Here is a 21,000-nt window from a genome sequence, read left to right as displayed (position 1 = left end):
TTAATAGCTATTTTTTAGATACATATTTTAAATAATGTGTCAAAAATAAAGTCTCTGAATCTAGAATTTTAATACTTAAAAAAAATTGTAAATAAAAGTGTTATGCAAACAAAAAGAGCAGTATGGAAAATGTGGAGGTATTTTATTGCGGTTTGAAATTATTTAACAAAGGGTGGCTGACTAGTCAAACTGACGGCAAACTGTGTTTTTTTTTTTGTCATGTTGTTCACACGTAAATTTCTGCTTTCAAGACGTTAGAAACAGATATTTTCTTTTAGCCTTAGAATTTGATGTTGCCATTTCTTCGGTGTACTGGTTGTTACCAGGTTATGGAAAAAAAATATCATTCTCAATCAGATAAGAGGAACTGGAAAGCAATACAGTGTTTACGACATCACAGAGAAGGTAGTGTTCAAAGACTTAAAAGCAAGAACTTAAAATGCAAGCAATTGATAAATAGTCACAGACAAACTAAATGTTAGTGACAAGGCAGCACTGTCCCAATCAGGCCAGTCTACTGTCCCAAGTGTCTGTCACGCTGGCCCTGGGCCACCGGGCAGTCCTTATTGTTGAGCCCTGGACAGAATAGAGAGGGCAGCGACTCCTCCATCAGCACCCGCGTGTCCTCACATAAATCCGTGCGTAGGGCGGCAGATTAGATGTCCGCGACACCCGCGCGTCCTTAGTTATTTCGCGCATAGGGCGGCAGAATAGAGGTCCACGACACCTCACTTCATTTTCATAACCGGTCACTTTTGTTTTCACATTGGGGTTGAGGCCGGCGTGATCGTCCTTTGCCTAGAGCGGCGGTTCAGCTTGCTCCGGCCCTGGGTAGATGAATCACAAGTGGTAAGCAGACTTCCTTCTAGTGGTACGCGGAGTAGTCGCTGAATAATTCAAGTAAAAAAAATTAATACACTTTTAACCGTTTGGCGCATATGATAACAACAATGTGATCAGTAAATTTGATTTTAATAGGCTAAACTTTTTGTTTTATTTTAATTTTTGTAATGTTTGTTATGTATTCTATCATTTTAGGTTATTTTCCTCCCCATACTTGTAATGGTTGTTGAGGGCGTATCTCGTATTTTTATATCCAAATGTTGACAGGTATAGTTTAATCACTTGCTTCTCTGACACGCATAACGAGCAGTAAGCAGATCTAATTTCTAATTTAAATATGTAAATCCCATTCATATATTTAAAATACAAGCTAACGTTTTTAAAGACATATATACATGCAACATTTTTCAAAATGTATCAAACTGAGTTATATATGAATATTACAACAGTACAACAAATGTATGTTTTTGCATTGCATCATTTACACATGCTATATATTTAATATTTTGCTCTTTAAAATGAGCATACACTTATCTTTAGTAGACCCTATAAGTTTAATTGACAGTACACACTCACATCAAGTCTTTCGTTTTTGGTAGGATGCGATTTCCTGATTTTGCTGTTTTCAGATGTGGATAGTATTGAGGTAAAATTACAGAGAATACATCAGATAAGTAATGAAAGAATGCGATTGTGTGTATTTTTACATGAAGGAATAAATAAATAAAGCAAAATCTGCCTTCATATCAGATGTTGGAGCAACAGGTGACGACAGCTCTCTTTCTAACATGGGTCACGTGATCACACAGTCAACTCTAGCTTGACAGCATTGAGCTCAGCCAGTTTTGCTTTCTCACCTCCTGCACGGTCGCTGCAAAGCAAGCTTGAATCATACCTATATTTACCTTTTCAACAGTAAATTAATGACAACAGAGAATGTATAAACAGAGAAGCTTTTATATGATATCAGCTCTTAAATAGATGTGCCTGACCACTATAAATCTCTAAACTCTCATTCATTTCAGATGTCTTGGAGGAAGTTGCTCTTTAACTTATTTATTATATTAATTACATCCTCACATCTGAATATGATTAACATTTTTGATCTGATGTCAGAACAACAGTACAGAATCTGCATTACTGAATATTTCGAATAACATTCTGCTGTTTGTGGACTTAGGGTCATCTGTTATATTATTTCTTAAACATTTTATATTGACACTGTAGATCACAATACTCTTGAAATGACTCGAGTGTGTTGTTGGGGTTCTGGGCCTTGATATACAGGGTATTAAGTATACTTAAAGAGGAAAACGTTCATGTAAATGTTGAGTCCTTCACCTTATCCCCTGATCCTATCCACTTTGGTGTTCCTCAGGGATCTGTTCTTTGACCGCTCCTGTTTTCCCTCTACATGCTCCCTTTAAGCACAGTCACCACACAGCATGAATGTCGCTGGTTTGAGTCCCGGCTGGGCCAGTTGGCATTTATGTGTGGAGTTTGCATGTTCTCCCCGTGTTGGCGTGGGTTTCGGGGTGCTTCAGTTTCCTCCACAGTCCAAACACAAGTGCGCTCTAGGGGAATTGATTAACTAAATTGGCCATAGTGTATGAATGTCTGTGTCAATGAGTGTGTATGGGTGTTTTCCAATAGTTGATGGTTCATTCCGCTGTGTCGACCCCTGATAAATACAGGAATAAGCTAGAGGAAAATAAATGAATGTTTGAATGAATGTCTGAGTGATGTTATACCAGACATCGCAAGTGTCCTGGAAAGGAAGCTCCGGGAGTGTCCTGCCTATTCATGGCTCCCTGATGCCCACAAATGAGATATTAAAAAAGCAGAATTCCTCATCAGCATCTCGACTATTGACACCATATCCTCACACTTTGCATTTGAAACAGTCACTGTGTTGTTGTTTTAGCTTATATAACTGCTAGCTGACTTGTGCATTATGCATTTAACCTACAAGAGTGTAAAGGTGTTTTCACACCTGCCTTATTTAGTTTGATTGAATCGCACTAGAGTTTGTTTTTCCTTTTGGTGCGTTTCATTTGGGCAGGTGAGAACACAGCAATCGTACTCGAGTGCGCACCAAATGCGGACCAAATAAGCACACCGAGACCTGCTTGAAGAGGTGGTCTCGGTACGCTTTCAAACGAACCCTGGAGCGGTTCGTTTGTGGTGAGAATATGATCCGTACTACAACAGGTCCAACCGCAAAAAGTACTGCGCCTTTTGGACTAATTCAGCTGCCGTAGGCCGATGCGCTGTGCATTATGTGATATGGAGGAAAAATATTTGTTGACAGCGCTTTACCAACAGAGAGAGAGAAGGGAAAACATTACCTGATGGATCAATGGTAATATTTCCTCAAGATGACCATGTCACAGTTTAGCTAAATTAATTCACGCCTCCTCCTGAAGTGACGAGCGATGCATTAAAACATTGTTTTCCAGCAGCGGCCGCGCTTCATTCTCGAAATGTATAGTTTGTCTAAACCAGAGTAAAAACAACATTTTGTGTCTGCCGGTTTGTTTACTTGTATGAGTTCATTGGCATTTTCCTGCACATGAATTCTGACCAATCGATAAGCAGTTTAGGAAATATGTTCAGCAACATCTGGCCAATGAGAGATGTGGATTTTGTCAGATGACTGCATTTTGGTTTGTTTCAACTGGTTCTGACCAAAGCCAGCAGTGTGGTGTGAAAACGACCCAAAGACAGCAGAAAATGCAACAGTGTATCATTTATTGCCCTTGGTCCAGACCAAATGAAGCGAACTACAGATGTGAAAGCACCCTAAGTATGAAATTAAACAATACTGTGTTTTGACTGAACAGAGAGCTAGGTAACTACACATGCTTTTAATTTATTATACCATTTTATAATAGTTGAAATCATAATAAAAAATAACCAAACACCCAGATATACTCTTAAATCATTTTATTAGAGATTTAACAAAACCAGAAATTATAAAGCAAATAATTAAAAATCAAAGAGACCAAGTTGTCAGGAGAGGTTAAGGCCAAAATATCAAACAAAACAAGATTTAACAAAATAATTCAATTAACATAAATTTCCTAGCAAAAGAAATGTGATATTAAATCCAATTATCTCACTTCTCAACATGACAAAATAAGAAATGGGTAAAACCCAAATAATCTGGCACTGCATATGCGGTTAGCTGTTATAGCTCTATACAAACACTAAAACAAGACACTTAAACTACACAGTTACACCATGTTGTCTGAGAAAGCAAAAGCAGGAATCTATCTGTCTTTTTCTGCTGTTTTACATACGTTGCTTCGATTTGGATTTGTGGATCTGCAGAGAGAGAAAGTATAGCATAACACCATTAATTACTATATGTGACAACATAACACCCCACCATTAAAATGACTACTTTCTTAGATTTCTTATAATTCTTCAAATTTCTTATAATATATAACCACAAATTCACTGTCAGTTAAAAATGTAAGAGTATTCACCCGTTTGTACAATTTATTTTGTTTCTTAATTAGCAATAACATTAGCTATGTTTCCATTTTTTTAAACCTTTAGGCATCTTAATGTAATGTCCATGGCGTTATTTATGCACGTGATGTATGCACTAGTTTTACATGGTGGACATTGCGCCCTCTCGCTCTCATTAACATGCTTAAATACCTGTGCTATATGACAATATGAAAGCTGTTTAAGTCCTCGTGTATGAGATTTAAGGTTTGGGACTCTGCTGAAGTCTGTTCTGAAATGAAAGCGTCTGACTTGATGTCATTTGCTATGTTTGTTAATGACGCGAGACTCGAATTGACTGGTGAAAATCCGATCTACCTGCTTACGCTGCAGACACAAGAGCACAGATCCGATTCATATGGGATAAATTTCCTCATATGAACAAGATCTGAATCTGTTTTGAGTAAATCAAAATCCACGTGATTCGTTCCTGTTTACACGTACATGGGCCATATTCCATCTGTGCCACATGGGAGAAAAAAAATCGGAATCGAGTCACTTGAACAGTGCAGTGTAAATGCGGGCAAAGAGAACCAAACCGGTTAATAAATTACTTGTGCCTCAGAAGACAGTATGCCAACGCGTAATGAACATCGAATGAAGTTGTTTATAAGCATTTTCAAAATGTATGTGCATGTCAAGGATAGTACAAGACGACTTTAATGGACAAAGTAGTGTTTCCAAGACTTTAGTAAAATATGTATTTTTTGTAAAAATGTTGTTTTGCTCATAGTAAAACTCCTCAGCCATCAGTAGGCCCACATGGAATCTGCGCGCGCAGAATTTTTAGCCGATCATTAATTCTGTTTATTTACTTGAGTAAATGTGTAACTCTAAATTTATTCAGTTTTTATTCAATAATTTATTACTTTTTATTTAATATTTTAAGGTTTTAGTTATGATACGCTGCTGGATACTCCCAAAATAATTCAGCAGAAATTTGCAGATTTTTACCAAAATTCTTCGCAGAAATAGCAAAAAACGTCTGCGGATTCCGTCTGGCCCTGCTAATCAGTCCGTCATCACAGCACAGTGCTGTCTTGAGCATCTGTCTACGCTCCCAAAGAGTGTCTCACGCCTCCAAAAACCACCGCATTGTGATTCGTTTCTGTCTTCTCATTTTTTTTAGAAGAAAAAATATTACATTTTCTTCTCCCACCGAACAACTTTTTTTTTTGTCTGATATCTGCCAACAGTTTGTTAGGAAGTGACGATTTAGTTTTTTTTTTTTTTTAATATATACTTAAAATCCTGCCTTATTCACAAATGTTTCATGCAATAACCCACATCTTTGGAAGGAAACACAGCTGTAAATGTCAAATGCTAATCTCGGCTTTGACAGGCTTCACCTTTAACTTACACTTGCCACATTTAAAGTTAATAATGATGTATCTGCCAATTGATGAAAAACATTTATAATGTTATAATGACCTGCGGAGGCTAGATCGCTGATGAACACTATACATCATTCACGCTACTACACATCTGCCTCTGAACTGGACTACATATCCCATCATGTACCTCATACACACCAGTTCCAGTATCCAAACACAGCTGAAGCTCGTGAGGACGGATTACCAGGACTATAAATACACCTCACTTTCACACACACTTGGCTTAGTCTTGTTTTCTGTGAACATTTCTAAGCGTTACTCTTGTCTAGCCTAGTTTTGTTTTTTTGTTCTTGTTGTTTTGCTGAATCGGCGAGGCAGTGGCGTAGTAGGTAGTGCTGTCGCCTCACAGCAAGAAGGTTGCTGTGTTGCTGGTTCGAACCTCGGCTCAGTTAGCGTTTCTGTGTGGAGTTTGCATGTTCTCCCTGCCTTTGTGTGGGTTTCCTCCGGGTGTTCCGGTTTCCCCCACAGTCCAAAGGCATGCGGTACAGGTGAATTGGGTAGGCTAAATTGTCCAAAGTCTATGGGTGTGTGTGGATGTTTCCCAGAGATGGGTTGCGGCTGGAAGGGCATCCGCTGCGTAAAAACTTGCTGGATAAGTTGGCGGTTCATTCCACTGTGGCGACCCCGGATTAATAAAGGGACTAAGCCGACAAGAAAATGAATGAATGTTTTGCTGCCTGTCCTGATCTCTCGCCTCTTTTTCTCACCACAAATTTGGATTACTAGTATGATCAGGTTCACCTCTGTTAACCCAGATTCTGTGTTACACATAATAACTTACCGCTATATTTCCATATTCCGGGTCAGTCATCTCATCTTTGCAAGCTGTACGTCTGCCATGATGAGGTCTTGAAGGATTTTTCTTTAGCATGAAAAAAAAAAAAATACTATAAACAGACACAAAATAGAGCACACTAGTGTATGATGATAATAATAAATACCTTACCTTTACATTTTCATACACACGGTCAGTAAACCTATGGGTCTGATTCCTCTTTGCCTTTAGTAGAAAATACATCATACAAAAAATAAATCAGCACAAACAGAAACATTCAGTTATGAGAGATCGGGATCAGTTTACTGATATATGTTTACCAAATATAACCAAATATGTGTGTTTTTCCTCAACTGAGGCTCCTCCGTATTATTTTTCTTCCACATCCTGGTTTTCCTTAAGAACAAAGAATGTTACATAACAGTATAGAGTGTTCTCCTATGACAGTTTTGGACTTTTCCCTCTTATTGTTATTCTTGTTTCATTTCTAAAAATGTAAGTTTACCAGGACAACAAGTTAAATGTCAAATACCAAACACATCTCACCAAATCAGCAACATCATAATGACAACCGCAGCTCCACACACCACTCCAATAGATATGTGTAATATCAGCGGACGTCCTACAGCAGACGAAAGAGTAAAACATCAGCACATGTTCACTGTAGGAGTAAGTAAATGATCTGCTTTACCTTTAACAGTGACAGTGACGGCGTCTGATCTCTGAGCTCCATGTGGATTGTGAGCCTCACAGTAGAAGCGTCCACTCTGTACTGCACTGAAACTCTGTCCAGATCCAACAGCTGAGCTTTGATTCTCCTCAAACCAGCTGAAGTTCAGAGCAGGAGGGTTTGAGTCACTGATGCACATCAGACTCACTGAATCTTCAACCATTATTACAGCTGATCCATTTATAGACACTGAGACGCTCTTTGGTGCGTCTGAAACAGACATAATTATGTTTCTCCTGAGAAATTCTAGAAATGTTTAAAAAGAACTAACAAATCTGCACTCACAGGTGACATTGAGATAGACCTCAGGTGATGTGAGTGTGTGTCCAAGTACAGCACATCTATATCTGCCTGCATCTTCTCTGAATGAAATTAAGATGAGTTTGTTTCCAGTAGTTCTTTTAGGCAATGTGTGTGAGTTTCTGTACCAGATGAATGTTGGTGTGTCAGTCAGTTTACAGCTGCTGTTACATGTCAGACGGACTGAATCTCCCTCTGTCACTCTCTCAGGAGACTCCAGCTGAAGATCTGAACACAACACACACATTATATCTAGTGCTGCTCTCATACACTGATTATTATTCTACAAAATGACCACAGGAAGAGAGAAACCTCAGGAGAGTCACCTGTGACAGAGAGACGCACTCCTGGTTTACCAACCCACATCCAATCTTTGTCAGTAATGATTCTGAAGTAATACTCGTGTTCGTCTTTCTTTGTCACATGACTCAGTCTGACGGTGCAGTTCTGCTGTTTATCTCCCAGATACTGAAGCCTCTGACTGTATTCAGGGTCCTCAGACAGATCTGAAAACTCTTCACTATTTTTTACAGGGTTTTTGGTCCAGAACACTTTCATGATCTGATGTCCAGTAGGGTATGTAAAAGTGCAGCTCATTATCACTGATGAGTCTTTTAGTGCACAGATGTGTGAAGTACTGTATTTTACACCCCAATCTGCACCAGAAACCCCTGAGACAGAAATAATCAAGAATGTTTAGGTGAAGATAAAGTTCGCTAAACCTCTTGATAGTTTCAGAAGTGTTGCAGTGACTCACTGTGAATCATGAGCAGGAAGATCAGAGGAAGGGGAGGAGCCATTCTGACCGACATCACCATTGTTCTGTATTTAAACTTGTTGTATTGTAATTTTATAAGACAGGTCCCTGTAAAGGTATATATATCACCATTAGGCTCAGGAACAAACTGAGTTGATGAAGAGAATTAAATAAAGACTTTAATAACAATTATTCTAGTAATCCAAATCAAGACATGATATTAGCACAGACGTTCCATCAGCTCAAACACACAACATCTAACTATGCGCTAAATAAATAGGATCTTAACCAAACCCTGTGGTTAACTTCCCTTTTCTGTCCGAGGTAACTTTACCCACTTCTACAGTGTTAAGGTAATCTTATGCATGCAAATAGACACTCGATGTTATATGTACATGTTAGTAATTAGCATTTGCAATTTAAAATAACATACAGAACTGCCATTAAACCATGATAGACTTTTGCCTGGAATATCATAATGTTACTAAGATTATTTAGATTATTCTTAAATGAATAGTTCTCCCAGAAATGAATATTCCCTTACTCTTCCTCATGTGGTTTTATACCTTTCTGAGTTTCTACTGTTAAACAAAAACAACAAAAAAGATGTTATGAACAATGTTGGTTTCTAGAACAAATTGACTACTGTAGTAGGAATTAAAAATACAATGGAAGTAAATGGACACCAGCCATCCGCATTCATCTAAATATCTTTACTCGAGCTCAGCAGAAGAAAGAAACCCAGTCAAGCATGAGTACATTTTAATTTTGGGTAAGCTATGCCTTTAGCTTTTAACTTTTTGCATTAAATTCATTAAAAACATGCTAACTAGTAATCTCTAACTAAAGGTGGAACAATCCCAGAGCGTTATCTAGGAGGCAGAATTGAACAAATCTACCGAGCGATTTGTGAACGATGCTCTTACCTTATTCACCAACACTGCAGATGAGCAAAATGAAAGCACACTCAAGAGTTTTCACGCTCTGAGCAGTTTGGTGGTCAACATGACCCCTCACCTACCTGGTAGTTTTAGCAGCCTGACAGAAAACAAATCTGACTGAAGTCACAAACATTTCTCATAAAGATGTGCTCGTAATGATCTTTATTATTGAAGTGCATTTGATTCATTAATACCTATTTCATGATAAGTAAGCAGTAAGCACTTTATTCAGTGCTGATGAACGTTCCTGTTGTGTTTTATCATGCGATCTCTACTTTTCTAAGAGCAGCTTTGTGTCACTCTTGTATTTAATCCAGATGTCTCTAACAGCAAATATGGTCATAAATACACTTTTGAGCAAATATTTACGTTTATCCAGCTTAGAACTTGTAGCATCTCATGACTAGTGATCATGTGGCCTTTGTGAGAGATGTCTACTTGTCTGACGTATTTCCTGTATTTGGTTCATGTGGGTGTGAAGAGTGCAAATGTCTTTAGAAGTTTTGATTAGCCAATAAGACATGCTTAAACGTAGTGTAAAAATGTTTTTACAGCAATTTATCCATTACATATATATATATATATATATATATATATATATATATATATATATATATATAGAGAGAGAGAGAGAGAGAGAGAGAGAGAGAGAGAGAGAGATTTTTTTTTTTTTACTTAATAAAATCAACTTTGACATTTAAATGGAAAAGTACACACTAATCAGACTAAGATGTGCAACAAAAAGTTTGGTAATATATATCTAATTAACTTTAATTAACTCATCGGTGATAATGGGCTGCACTTTTACATACCCTACTGGATATCAGATCATGAAAGTGCTCTGGACCAAACTCCTTATAAAGGGTGGAGACTTTCAAGATCTGTCTGAGGACCCTGAATACAGTCAGAGGCTTCAGTATTTGGGAGATAAACAGCAGAACTGCACCGTCAGACTGAGTCATGTGACAAAAAAAGATGAACACAAGTATTATTTCAGATAATTTCAGTGTGGAACTGCTTCCTGCTCGGTTTGTACGATTTGCCAGAATCTCTTTGAGGCCAACCGGTAGTCATCCTTGGTCTCTCCAAACACTTCCCAGGCCCAAGTTTTTGCTTCTGCAACTGCCTGGTCTGCAGCACAGTTTGCCTATCGATACCCTTGGGAGCCCTAAAAGCCAAACACGGCTGGTAGGACTCCATCTTTAGCTTGACGGCATCCTTTACTTCATGTGTCCACCACCAAGTTCTTGGATTGCTGGCATGCCAGGCACCATAGGCATAGCTCCTCAATGCTGCTTCATCAATAAAGTTGCAGAACATGGACCACTTAGTCTCAGTGTCTCCTGTCTTCCTCGGGATCTGGTCAAAGCTCTTCCAGAGGTGAGAGTTGAAAATCCCTCTGACATGAGGTTCAGTCAGACGTTCCTTGAGGGCCCTCAATACAATACTGCCAAGTCTTTCCGGCTTTCCACTCTGCCAGCAGATCCAACTCACCACCAGGTGGTGATCAGTTGACAGTTCTGCCCCTCTCTTAACCCAAGACTACTACAAAGTCAATCATCGACCTCCAGCCTAGGATGTCCTAGTGCCATGTGCACTGATGGACACCCTTATGCGTAAACATTGTCTTTGTATTGTTTGTGCCTGAAGGTGCCCGCAGGAGGACGATCCCACATCGCTTCTTCAGGCTGGATTCTGTAGCATAAAACCCAGCCATCAGGTACTGTTGCATATAAGCCCCTACCTCAGGCCTGGCTTCAGGGTGGGGGCCTGGGCTGCACTATACCAGGTAATGTCACAGTTCATGTTTTAGCATTCATAAGGGGTTTTTGATTTTTGTTTTTATTTTCTTTGACCTTAGTAGTGTTGGCCTGTCACTTTTGTTTGATATTTTCTTGTTGAATTTACACATTTATACATATTTTCATTATTGTGGAGATTTTATTTTGTGTGTGTATATATATATATATATATATATATAAAACCACTTTGTATACTAAAACACTTTTGTTAACATTTCTTTGTCCCTTTATCTTTTACCTGTTGCAAAAATTTACCATACCTTAAAGGGGACATATTCTGCCCATTGTTTTCAAGATGTAAAACAAGTCTCTGATGGAAAGAAAATTATACTGCGCTAAAACAAGGTGACCAGCAGATGGTACAAATAGACCAGACATATGTTCTCTGGGACAGGCTCACATTAGCTACATTTCCTTCCACCTATTTTTATGCGCATAAAAAACGGTTGAAAAAACCTCCAAGATGCGCATACATTTTTAAAATGCGCATAACTGAGTAGGATAAACTTTTTATTCGATAAGAAAAGATGCACATAAACTATAATGGAAACTTTTACTGAACAAATTTCAGTTTGCGCATTAAAAAAGTCATTTGATTTTGTTATATGAGGTCATGTGATGATAAAAATGTATGTCAATGGATAAACCAGCAGGCTGAGCACACTGTAAAACATCGGAAATGTTGTTTTGGTCATTTTAAAATGCCTTAACCATTGCAGTATTAATACTACATTATTGTAAATTACCTCTAGCATCTGTGCTCTGCGCCTCATGCCTTTAAATGCCACCACGTGTTCACTGCGTGTCTGGATTGTCTTCTGAGGTGCAAGTCATTTATTAAATGATGAAAAGATTCACACAGCTTCTTCTAAATCAAATCAAATCACTTTTATTGTTCTACCACAGCAAATTCTGTTTTTCTGTTGATTGTAGGTGGCAGTTAATTCAGGTAGTGATGATTCGGTTTGCTTTAACTCGTCGGGTGGAAATGCTGCTTCATTTGCACGTCTTTTATGGGATATTCCTGTTTTGCGCATAAAATTTATTTGCATTTTTAGATGGAAACATAGTTGTGTAGTACTTTGCATAGTAATGTGCAAATAATCAACAGAGTGTATGATATCAGTTTTTACGTTTGTTCTACCGATCTCTGAACATACTGCTGTTTATTAATGATTAAGATTTATTCTTAAGTATTGAATGACAGAAGATGATAAGCAATAGCAATGTTTTATTTACTGCTTGGTGAATTTAGTAAATAAATGTATGTTACATGAAAAAGATTTAAATAATTAGTCACTTTCAATTGATGAAACTCATTCTCCAATCATTTCTCTGTTGTTAACAAAAACAATCCTGATGTTCTTTCCCTCTGTCGTGACTCTTCTCCCGTCTAGAGGCATGGGGGAAAGGAAAAAATAAATTTGGACAGCTGCTCCACTCAAACACTAATGTTAACATATTTACAAAGACACAACAGGCTCAAAGCTTAATCCTCAACAATAGTTAAACTACATGTTGTCTGGGCAAGCAAAGGCATGACTCTGCTGTTTTACATCTGCTGCTTCATTCAACAGTGAACGATACTCCTGCTAACAAGGAGATGATTCGGAAACCTGCAAAAAGAGAGAGAGAGCGAATCAAGGACAGCCTGCCACCACTAAACACTATGTAAGAGATAAAGCATATCCAGGAGGTGGAGTATGGGTGGTGTATATCCAGAAAAAAGTGGGGCACTGTTGTATTTATTCAGCCGGCTGACTAGCTCTCTGCAACTACACCATATCATGTTATATGAATTACTCGTATTTTATTTCAACATTAACCTCACCTAATGAGGAAAGTCCATTCTGGGATTAATTTTGGAGACCGCTTCTTGGAGAACATCCTCCTCATTCAGTCATGACCTGTATTTCTTTTTTAAGGTGTCAGAAAGTTTACCATTGTGCCATAATATTAATCTGCTGTCATCATCATCATCATCACTTTCTTTCGCTTATCCGGGGCTGGGTCACGAGGGTAGCAGTCTTAGGAGAGAACCCCAGACTTCCCTCTCCCCAGACACTTCTTCCAGCTCCTCAGGGTGGGATCCCGAGGCGTTCCCAGGCCAGCCGAGAGATATAGTCCCTCCAACGTCTCCTGGGTCTTCCCCGAGGCCGCCTCCCGGTGGGACAAGCCTGGAACACTTCCTTAGGTAGGCATCCTGAAGGCATCCGAAGGAGATGCCAGAGCTACCTCAGCTATCTTCTCTCAATGTGGAGGAGCAGCGGCTCTACTCCGAGCTCCTCCAGGTGACAGAGCTCCTTACCCTGTCTATAAGGGTGCACCCTGCCACCCTATGAAGTAAACTCATTTCAGCCGATTGTTTCCGAAATCTTGTTATTTCGGTTATGGCCCAAAGCTCATGACCATAGGTGAGAGTAGGAACGTAGATTGACTGGTAAATTGGGAAATTTGCCTTTCGGCTCAGCTCCTTCTTCACCACAAAGGACCGATACATCAACAACATTACTGCTGCCGCTGCACCGATCCACCTGTCAATCTCACGCTTTATCCTTCACTCACTCGTGAACAAAACCCCAAGATACCTGAACTCCTCCACCTTGGGTAAGGTCTTTTATCCAACCTTGAGATGGCAAACCACCTTTTTCCAGTGGAGCACCATGGCCTTGGACTTGGAGGTGCTGATTCTCAATCCAACCCGACCCCCAATTTTGGGAACCACTAATCTAGATTAGCACCAACATTTTCTGAGATTGTTTTGTAATGGATGTCTAGGATAAATTCTTGACCATTTCATAAGCCACTGACTTGATTTAGAAATTAGCACAGGTGAGTTTTATAAAATGCAATATAGTATTGAAGGACAGTTACAGATTTTAGCCAATTTGTTTTCCTAGATAAACAATTATGGCCATGGTGACATTTGTAAAGGTTTAAAGTTAATGAGGGATCAGCCAAATTATGAAAGACATTCATCATTACTTACCTCTACATTTGCATACACAGGGTCGGTCAAATCATCATTGCAAACTGCATCGTCATGATCAGGTTTGGACGTCTTTGCAAGGAAATAAAAGAAAGAAATCAATAGACAGAAAAGAACTAATATGGTTTAGCCCACACCAACTATAAGAAGACTTTACCTTTACATTTGCATACACAGGGTCCATGAAATCCTCACAGTAATCATTGTCTCCGTCATGATGAGGTCTGGACTGATTCATCGTAGCCAGTAGAATACATCACACACAAAATAAACCAGTGCTTATGAACGATTAAGCCAAAACAGACATTCAGTTCACGAGAGATCTGGATCAATATACTATAACTATACTTGCAACTATACTTGCTTTACTCACCTGAGACACTTCTGTATTGTTTCTCTTCAGCTTGTGTTTCCTTAAAAACAATGAATAGTGAGTATGTTTTTGTAGGAACTTACTGGACTTGTGTTGTTTTTCTTGTTTTAATAATGGGAAAAACCTCTAAACAAATTATATGTTTATGGTGATTACACTGCAGTTAAATGCTGAACACATCTCACCAAATCAGCAACATCATAATGACAACTGCAGCTCCACAAACCACTCCAATAGATATGTGTAATATCAGCGGACGTCCTACAGCAGACGAAAGAGTAAAACATCAGAAAATGTTCACTTTAGGAGTAAGTAAATGAGCTGCTTTACCTTTAACAGTGACAGTGACGGCGTCTGATCTCTGAGCTCCATGTGGATTGTGAGCCTCACAGTAGAAGCGTCCACTCTGTACTGCACTGAAACTCTGTCCAGATCCAACAGCTGAGCTTTGATTCTCCTTAAACCAGCTGAAGCTCAGAGCAGGAGGGTTTGAGTCACTGATGCACATCAGACTCACTGAATCTCCAGACATTATTACAGCAGATCCATTTATAGACACTGAGACGTTCCTGGGGGGATCTGAAAAAGACCAAATTTACAAGTTATTATAGATATTTTTTTGACAAATAAAAAGATGTTTATTATAATAATGAAGTATAAAAAAATAATCATAAACTCACACTGGACATTTAAAGTCACAGGATCAGAGTATTTCACTTTATGGTCATTTCTGGTTTTACACTTGTATTCTCCACTGTCATCAGAGCTGATCTTGGAGATGTTGAAGATTCTTCCAGATCCTACAAACTTTGTTCCTTTATACCAGTGTATTTCTGCAGGAGGGTTTGAGTCGCTGCTGCAGTTCAGAGTCACTGAATCTCCAGACATTATTACAGCAGATCCACTGATGGACACTGAGATGTTGTTTGGAGGATCTAAAATGAACAAAACCAAATCTTGATGAGTTCATCTAACAGAATCTCCAGTAGAGAACTAAACATCTATTAATCTGTACTCACAGGTGACATTGAGATAGACCTCAGGTGATGTGAGTGTGTGTCCATCTACAGCACATCTATATCTGCCTGCATCTTCTCTTCTGACTGGATTGAGGATGAGTTTGTCTCCAATAGTTCCTTCAGTCAATGTGTGTGAGTTTCTGTACCAGATGAATGTTGGTGTGTCAGTCAGTTCACAGCTGCTGTTACATGTCAGACGGACTGAATCTCCCTCTGTCACTCTCTCAGGAGACTCCAGCTGAAGATCTGAACACAACACACACATTATATCTAGTGCTGCTCTCACACACTGATTATTATTCTACATAATGACCACAAGAAGAGAGAAACCTCAGGAGAGTCACCTGTGACAGAGAGACGCACTCCTGGAGTGCCAATCCATCTTTCTTTAGTTACATTAGTAGTGAATCTGCAATAATACTTGTGTTCATCTTTCTTTGTCACATGACTCAGTCTGACGGTGCAGTTCTGCTGTTTATCTCCCAGATACTGAAGCCTTGGACTGTATTCAGGGTCCTCAGACAGATCTGCATGCTCTTCTCCATGTATTACAAGGTCTTTGTTCCAGAACACTTTCATGATCTGATGTCCAGTAGGGTATGTAAAAGTGCAGCTCATGATCACTGATGAGTCTTTTAGTGCACAGATGTGTAAAGAACTGTAATTCACACCCCAATCAGCACAAGAAACCCCTGAGACAGAAATAATCAAGAATGTTCAGGCGAAGATAAAATATGCAAAACGTCTAGATCAGGGGTGTCCAAACTACAGCCCACGGACAATCTGCGGCCCGCAATCAGTTTTGTGGCGGCTCCATGAGGCTTTTTGTAAATATTGATAGAATCTGGCCCGCTATACAAAAATGAACGTAATTCAATAAATGATCACCAGGTGCCGCTATGACATGCCTTCAATTAGGCAGCAATTCTTGTAATGAAGTAAAACGAACCGAACAAACTGTAGGAAACACAATTGATAATCACGTTTTGGCGAGCCATGATACAAGCAAGAAAAACGAAAATCAAAAGTGAATGCAGGAAATTTTTGTCTCGTTGAGGCAAAGAATATTTTTTCACAGAGGTCAGCGAAACATGTATCTGTTTAATTTGCCAGGAATCAGTTGCAGTAATGAAGAAATATAATATTAAAAGACATTATAAAACAAAACATCAGGCCTTCAGCTCTTACACTGGTGCAGAACGAGATCAAAAAGTAAAACGATTAGCAGCTCCTCTATCAGCTCAACAATAGCAGTTTTTTTCGTGCTTATAAAGTGCAAGATAATTCTACGCTGGCTAGTTATGAGGTAGCTCAGCTAATCACACAGCACAGGAAACCCTTCACTGAAGGAGAATTTATACAGGAGTGTCTGATGAGTGTTGCAACTGTAATTTGTCCAGAGGATATTCAAGATTTCAAAAATGTAGGTCTTTCTAGAAACACAGTTGCACGATGAATTAAAATAAATCCATAATACAAACAGACACACACACACACACACATATATATATATATATATATATATATATATATATATATATATATATATATATATATGAGCATTATCACCTAGTAGCAGTGCGATATGGCTGAATATCGCCACTAGTGGGAGGCGCGCGATGTGCCCCCACCAGTGCCGATATACAGGCTTATCGCACTGCTACTCGTGTCATATTGCATTTATACGACAGTTTGACGACATAATTGTGTATATAAAAACAAAATCAAACATGGAGAGTTAAAACAGTTAAAAGCATCTTTTAAACTTTAGATCTGTAGTGTCTCTGCTTTTTGCTGGCTGTATGTGTGCGGAGTAATACACAAAGGGTAAAGAGGCTGTAGGAGTTCTGATATTGCAGAATTATATTTGATATTGCAACATATATATATATATATATATATATATATATATATATATATATATATATATATATATATATATATATATATATATATATATATGCGTGTCTGTGTGATGTATGTAAAATTTGGTCCGGGACAACATTTTTTTTTTTTTTTTTGCATCTGGCCCTTGGCCCAAAAAGTTTGGACACCCGTGCTCTTGATAGTTTCTGAAGTGTTGCAGTGACTCACTGTTAATGATGAGCAGGAAGATCAGATGAAGGGGAGGGGCCATTCTGACCGACATCACCATTGTTCTGTATTTAAACTTGTTTTATAGTAATTTTATAACACAGGACCCTGTAAAGGTATATATATTACCATTAGGCTCAGGAACAAACTGAGATGATGAAGAGATTCAAAATTAAGATTTTAATGACAATTATTCTGGTAATCCAAAACAAGACATAATATTAGCACAGAAGTTCCATCAGCTCAAACACAACCAACACCAAACTATGTGCTAAGAAAACAGAGGAAAGAAACCCTGTGGTTAACGCTTAACTTCCCTTTTCTGTCCAGTTTTAAGGTCACTTTATATTTATTATAAAAACCACCCAATTTGCTGTAACATTTGCAACTATCTTTTTAGAGCTACATTCAAAACAGAACACTGTCATATGAACAATTTAAAAATAAATAAACACATAAAAATAACATGAATTGGTCATGCTTTACCTGGTATAATGTCTTAGTTTGCCCAAAATTTAAAACCACCTCATGAATTACTTTACCCACATGTGGTTTTAAACCTATAATAGTTTCTTTAATTGAACACAGAAGACATTTTGAACAATGTTGGCTGTTGGCACCAATTGACTACCATAGTAGCAGGTAAAAAATACTATGGAAGTAAATGTACACCAGCTACATGCATTCATCAAAATCTCTTATTTGAGTGCAGCAGAAGAAAGAAACTCGAATAGTTTTTGAACATGAACTATCTATTTAACGACTGCATTGTTTAGCATTTTCAGTTGTGTTCGCTATTGAAAAAAGTAGATTTTGTTAAAAACGTTAACATGCGACACTTAACTATGGGTAGAACAATACTGCAACATTATCTAGAAGAATGTCATTAATCTACTGAGCGATTAGTAAACGATGCTCTTACCTTTTTCACCAACACTCTTAGTTTTTTCACTCAAACAGCTCTCAGTTTTCAAACTGTTAAAAATGTTGGTGGACAACGCCTTTTAACGCAAGGTCTATCTATCACACCTCATCCTGGTGTCATTTTTATCAACATTGCAGAACATGTCTGACTAAAGTTGTGAAAATTTAGCTCAAATAAGGTCTACCCATAGAGATTCTCTTGCAATTATCTTTATTATATATGAAAATAATAGCTTTATTGTTCATTTCATTAATAACAATTTCGGGTCCCACTTTATATTAAGTGTACTTAACTACTATGTACTTATATCAAAAAATAAATACAATGTACTTACTGTGTTTATAATGTATTTGAGAACACATGGTGCTTTTGAGTTTGGATAGAGGTTGGGTTATGGACAGGTTTGGTGGTGTGGGTAGGTTTAAGGGTGGGTTAAGGTGTAAGCGATGGTCAACAGTGTATTTACAAATGTAATTACAAAAGTTAATTACAGATGTAATTACATACATGTATTTAATCAAGCATAAGTACACAGTAAATACATGCATTTACTCAATAAGTACATTGTAACAAACTATTAATTCTTGTGTAAGTACATAATAGTTAAGGCCACAATATAAAGTGGGACCCTATTTCATATAAAAATAACTTTAAGTGATGCTGATGAATATTACAGGTGCTTCCTGTTGTGTTTTATTACATGATCTCTCTTTTTCTAAGGGCAGCTTTGTGTCACTGTTGTATTTATTTCAGTCTCCAACTGCACGTAGCCATAAATACTTGTTTGTGTTCCACTATTTAGACTTATAGACTTAGCATCTCATGGCTAGTGATCATGTTACTCTTGCGAGAGATGTTTGCTTGCCTGACGTATTTCCTGTACTTGACTCAAGTGTCCAAGTGGGTGTAAGAGTGCTAATGTTTTTGTTTTTTTTAGATGTTTCGATTGGCCAATAGGACGTGCCCAAATGTAGTGTAGTGAAAATGTTTTTACAGCGCTTCATTTACACATTCTATATATTTAATATGTTGTTTTTTTCTCTGATAAGTAAACCCTACAAGTTTAAATGACAAAATACACATAATTGTAAAATGTGTACCGCAAATATATATTAGAATAACCTGCACTGCAAACCTTTTCATTGGCATCTTGCGGGTTTTGGGAGAATGTGAGTTCCTGATTGTGATGAATGATGGGATATGCTTACTTGATTTGAAGGTTTTTAAATGTGAGACCGTATTGAGGTTAAAATACAGGAAATACATCATGTAAAGAAGTCAAGAAAGCAAGTGTCAGAATCGGAACAGGCCCCAAATCATCCAGGGTTTATAGGGATACTTCACCCAAAAATAAAAGTGTACATTTTATTCTCCCACCCTCAGGCCACTGAATATATAGGTGACTAAGTAGCCAAGAGGCACAAATGAAAGTCCTGGGATGTTGGCAGAAGGCCATGGTTGTGTCAGAGGGATAGTCCAGGGAGGATCAGACAGGACAGGGATCATACGAGGAGCGGAGTTTAACTAGGACAAGCAGACCTGGTGGAAGCTGGCTGGGTTTTGAGCATGACTGGAGCCAACAGAGCTTTAGACTGGACAGGAGCTGACAGGACTTGAGGCCCAATAGGGTTCAACTCAACTAGAGGCTTGAGGCAACAAGACATGGAGCTTGGGAGGCACAGATAGGACAAGGAACTTGAGTGACATCTTCAGAGGAAGGAACATGGATAAGACCTATGGGGCAAGAAACTTGGGTGACACTAACAGGGCAAGGAACTTTGGTGACAATGACAGAGAGGACAAGGAACTTGGATAACACAGACAAGGCTAGGAACATTGGTGACTCTGATAATACAAGGAAGTTCAGTGACTTGGGTGGAGGGAAACTTTGAGGACCCCACAGGACAAGGGACTTTAGTGTTAATGACAGGGCAAGGATCTTGATGAAGATTGACAAGGAAAGGATCTTTGATGACACTAAGAGGGCAAAGAACTTAGGGCAAGGCTTGTAAGGAAATATGGGGCAAGTGATGAAAAGGGGAGGATGAAATGTTTGGGGCAAGGGACTTGGGTGACACTGATGGGCCAGTTATGGTGCAAGGGACTCGAGTTACAATGACGGCAAGAAAATTGGTTGATGAAGGACAGAGCTTTGGGGACACAGATGGAGCAAGGACCTTTGGTAACACCAACATAGCTAGCAACTTTTGTTACAGGTGGGGCAAGGAATGTGGATGACACTTATGGGGCATGGAACTAGGGTGATACCAACTAGACAAGAAATATGGGTGACGGGCAAAGGAATTTTGGTGACACGGCAGAGCAAGAAACTTTGGTGACATGATGGGACAAGAAACTTGTGTGACACTGACAAGACAAAGAACTTGGGTGACAAAGGTAGGGCAAGGAATGAGGATGACACTAATGGGGCAAAGAATTGGGTGACACTGACTAGACAAGAAACTTAGGTGACACCAACAGGGCAAAGAACTGCCCAAGCCCCTTGCCCTGCTGGAATCACTCAAGTTCAATCAGAACATGC

The 21,000-nt window shown here is 38.6% G+C and overlaps 2 protein-coding genes across 2 annotated transcripts; both read right to left on the bottom strand.

The window, feature by feature from the left end:
- Positions 1 to 3,578: 3,578 nt before the first annotated feature.
- On the bottom strand, positions 3,579 to 9,273 carry LOC110439716 (sialic acid-binding Ig-like lectin 14). The gene is made up of 10 exons (XM_021475894.2): positions 9,242 to 9,273; positions 8,316 to 8,423; positions 7,885 to 8,229; positions 7,544 to 7,786; positions 7,220 to 7,468; positions 7,075 to 7,150; positions 6,849 to 6,924; positions 6,700 to 6,753; positions 6,535 to 6,615; positions 3,579 to 4,170 (listed from the first exon to the last, which is right to left on the bottom strand). Exons 2-10 carry the CDS (start codon positions 8,374 to 8,376, stop codon positions 4,138 to 4,140), a joined length of 1,218 nt encoding a protein of 405 aa, XP_021331569.2. The 5' UTR covers positions 8,377 to 8,423; positions 9,242 to 9,273; the 3' UTR covers positions 3,579 to 4,137.
- Positions 9,274 to 11,132: 1,859 nt separating this feature from the next.
- On the bottom strand, positions 11,133 to 18,555 carry LOC101883531 (B-cell receptor CD22). The gene is made up of 11 exons (XM_073907715.1): positions 18,456 to 18,555; positions 17,534 to 17,641; positions 15,784 to 16,131; positions 15,440 to 15,685; positions 15,101 to 15,355; positions 14,751 to 14,999; positions 14,606 to 14,681; positions 14,421 to 14,460; positions 14,205 to 14,276; positions 14,048 to 14,119; positions 11,133 to 12,674 (listed from the first exon to the last, which is right to left on the bottom strand). The coding sequence occupies exons 2-11, from the start codon at positions 17,592 to 17,594 to the stop codon at positions 12,651 to 12,653; spliced, it is 1,443 nt and encodes a 480-aa protein (XP_073763816.1). The 5' UTR covers positions 17,595 to 17,641; positions 18,456 to 18,555; the 3' UTR covers positions 11,133 to 12,650.
- Positions 18,556 to 21,000: the final 2,445 nt, after the last annotated feature.

Source organism: Danio rerio, chromosome 1, assembly GCF_049306965.1.
Source record: "Danio rerio strain Tuebingen ecotype United States chromosome 1, GRCz12tu, whole genome shotgun sequence".
NCBI classification, from domain to species: Eukaryota; Metazoa; Chordata; class Actinopteri; order Cypriniformes; family Danionidae; genus Danio; species Danio rerio.
The sequence above is the reverse complement of the archived record's forward strand: the minus strand, read 5'-3'. Positions and strand labels throughout refer to the sequence as shown.

Coding starts and splice junctions, on each gene's coding strand:
- LOC110439716 (XM_021475894.2), bottom strand. CDS start 8,376: ATGGTGATGTCGGTCAGAATGGCTCCTCCCCTTCCTCTGATCTTCCTG. Junction 6,754..6,848: donor CACATATTTGGTTATATTTG/GTAAACATATAT, acceptor TTTCTACTAAAG/GCAAAGAGGAATCAGACCCA. Junction 4,171..6,534: donor CGGAATATGGAAATATAGCG/GTAAGTTATTAT, acceptor CTCTCTCTGCAG/ATCCACAAATCCAAATCGAA.
- LOC101883531 (XM_073907715.1), bottom strand. CDS start 17,594: ATGGTGATGTCGGTCAGAATGGCCCCTCCCCTTCATCTGATCTTCCTG. Junction 15,686..15,783: donor AGTGCGTCTCTCTGTCACAG/GTGACTCTCCTG, acceptor TGTTGTGTTCAG/ATCTTCAGCTGGAGTCTCCT. Junction 14,461..14,605: donor ATTATGATGTTGCTGATTTG/GTGAGATGTGTT, acceptor ATTGTTTTTAAG/GAAACACAAGCTGAAGAGAA.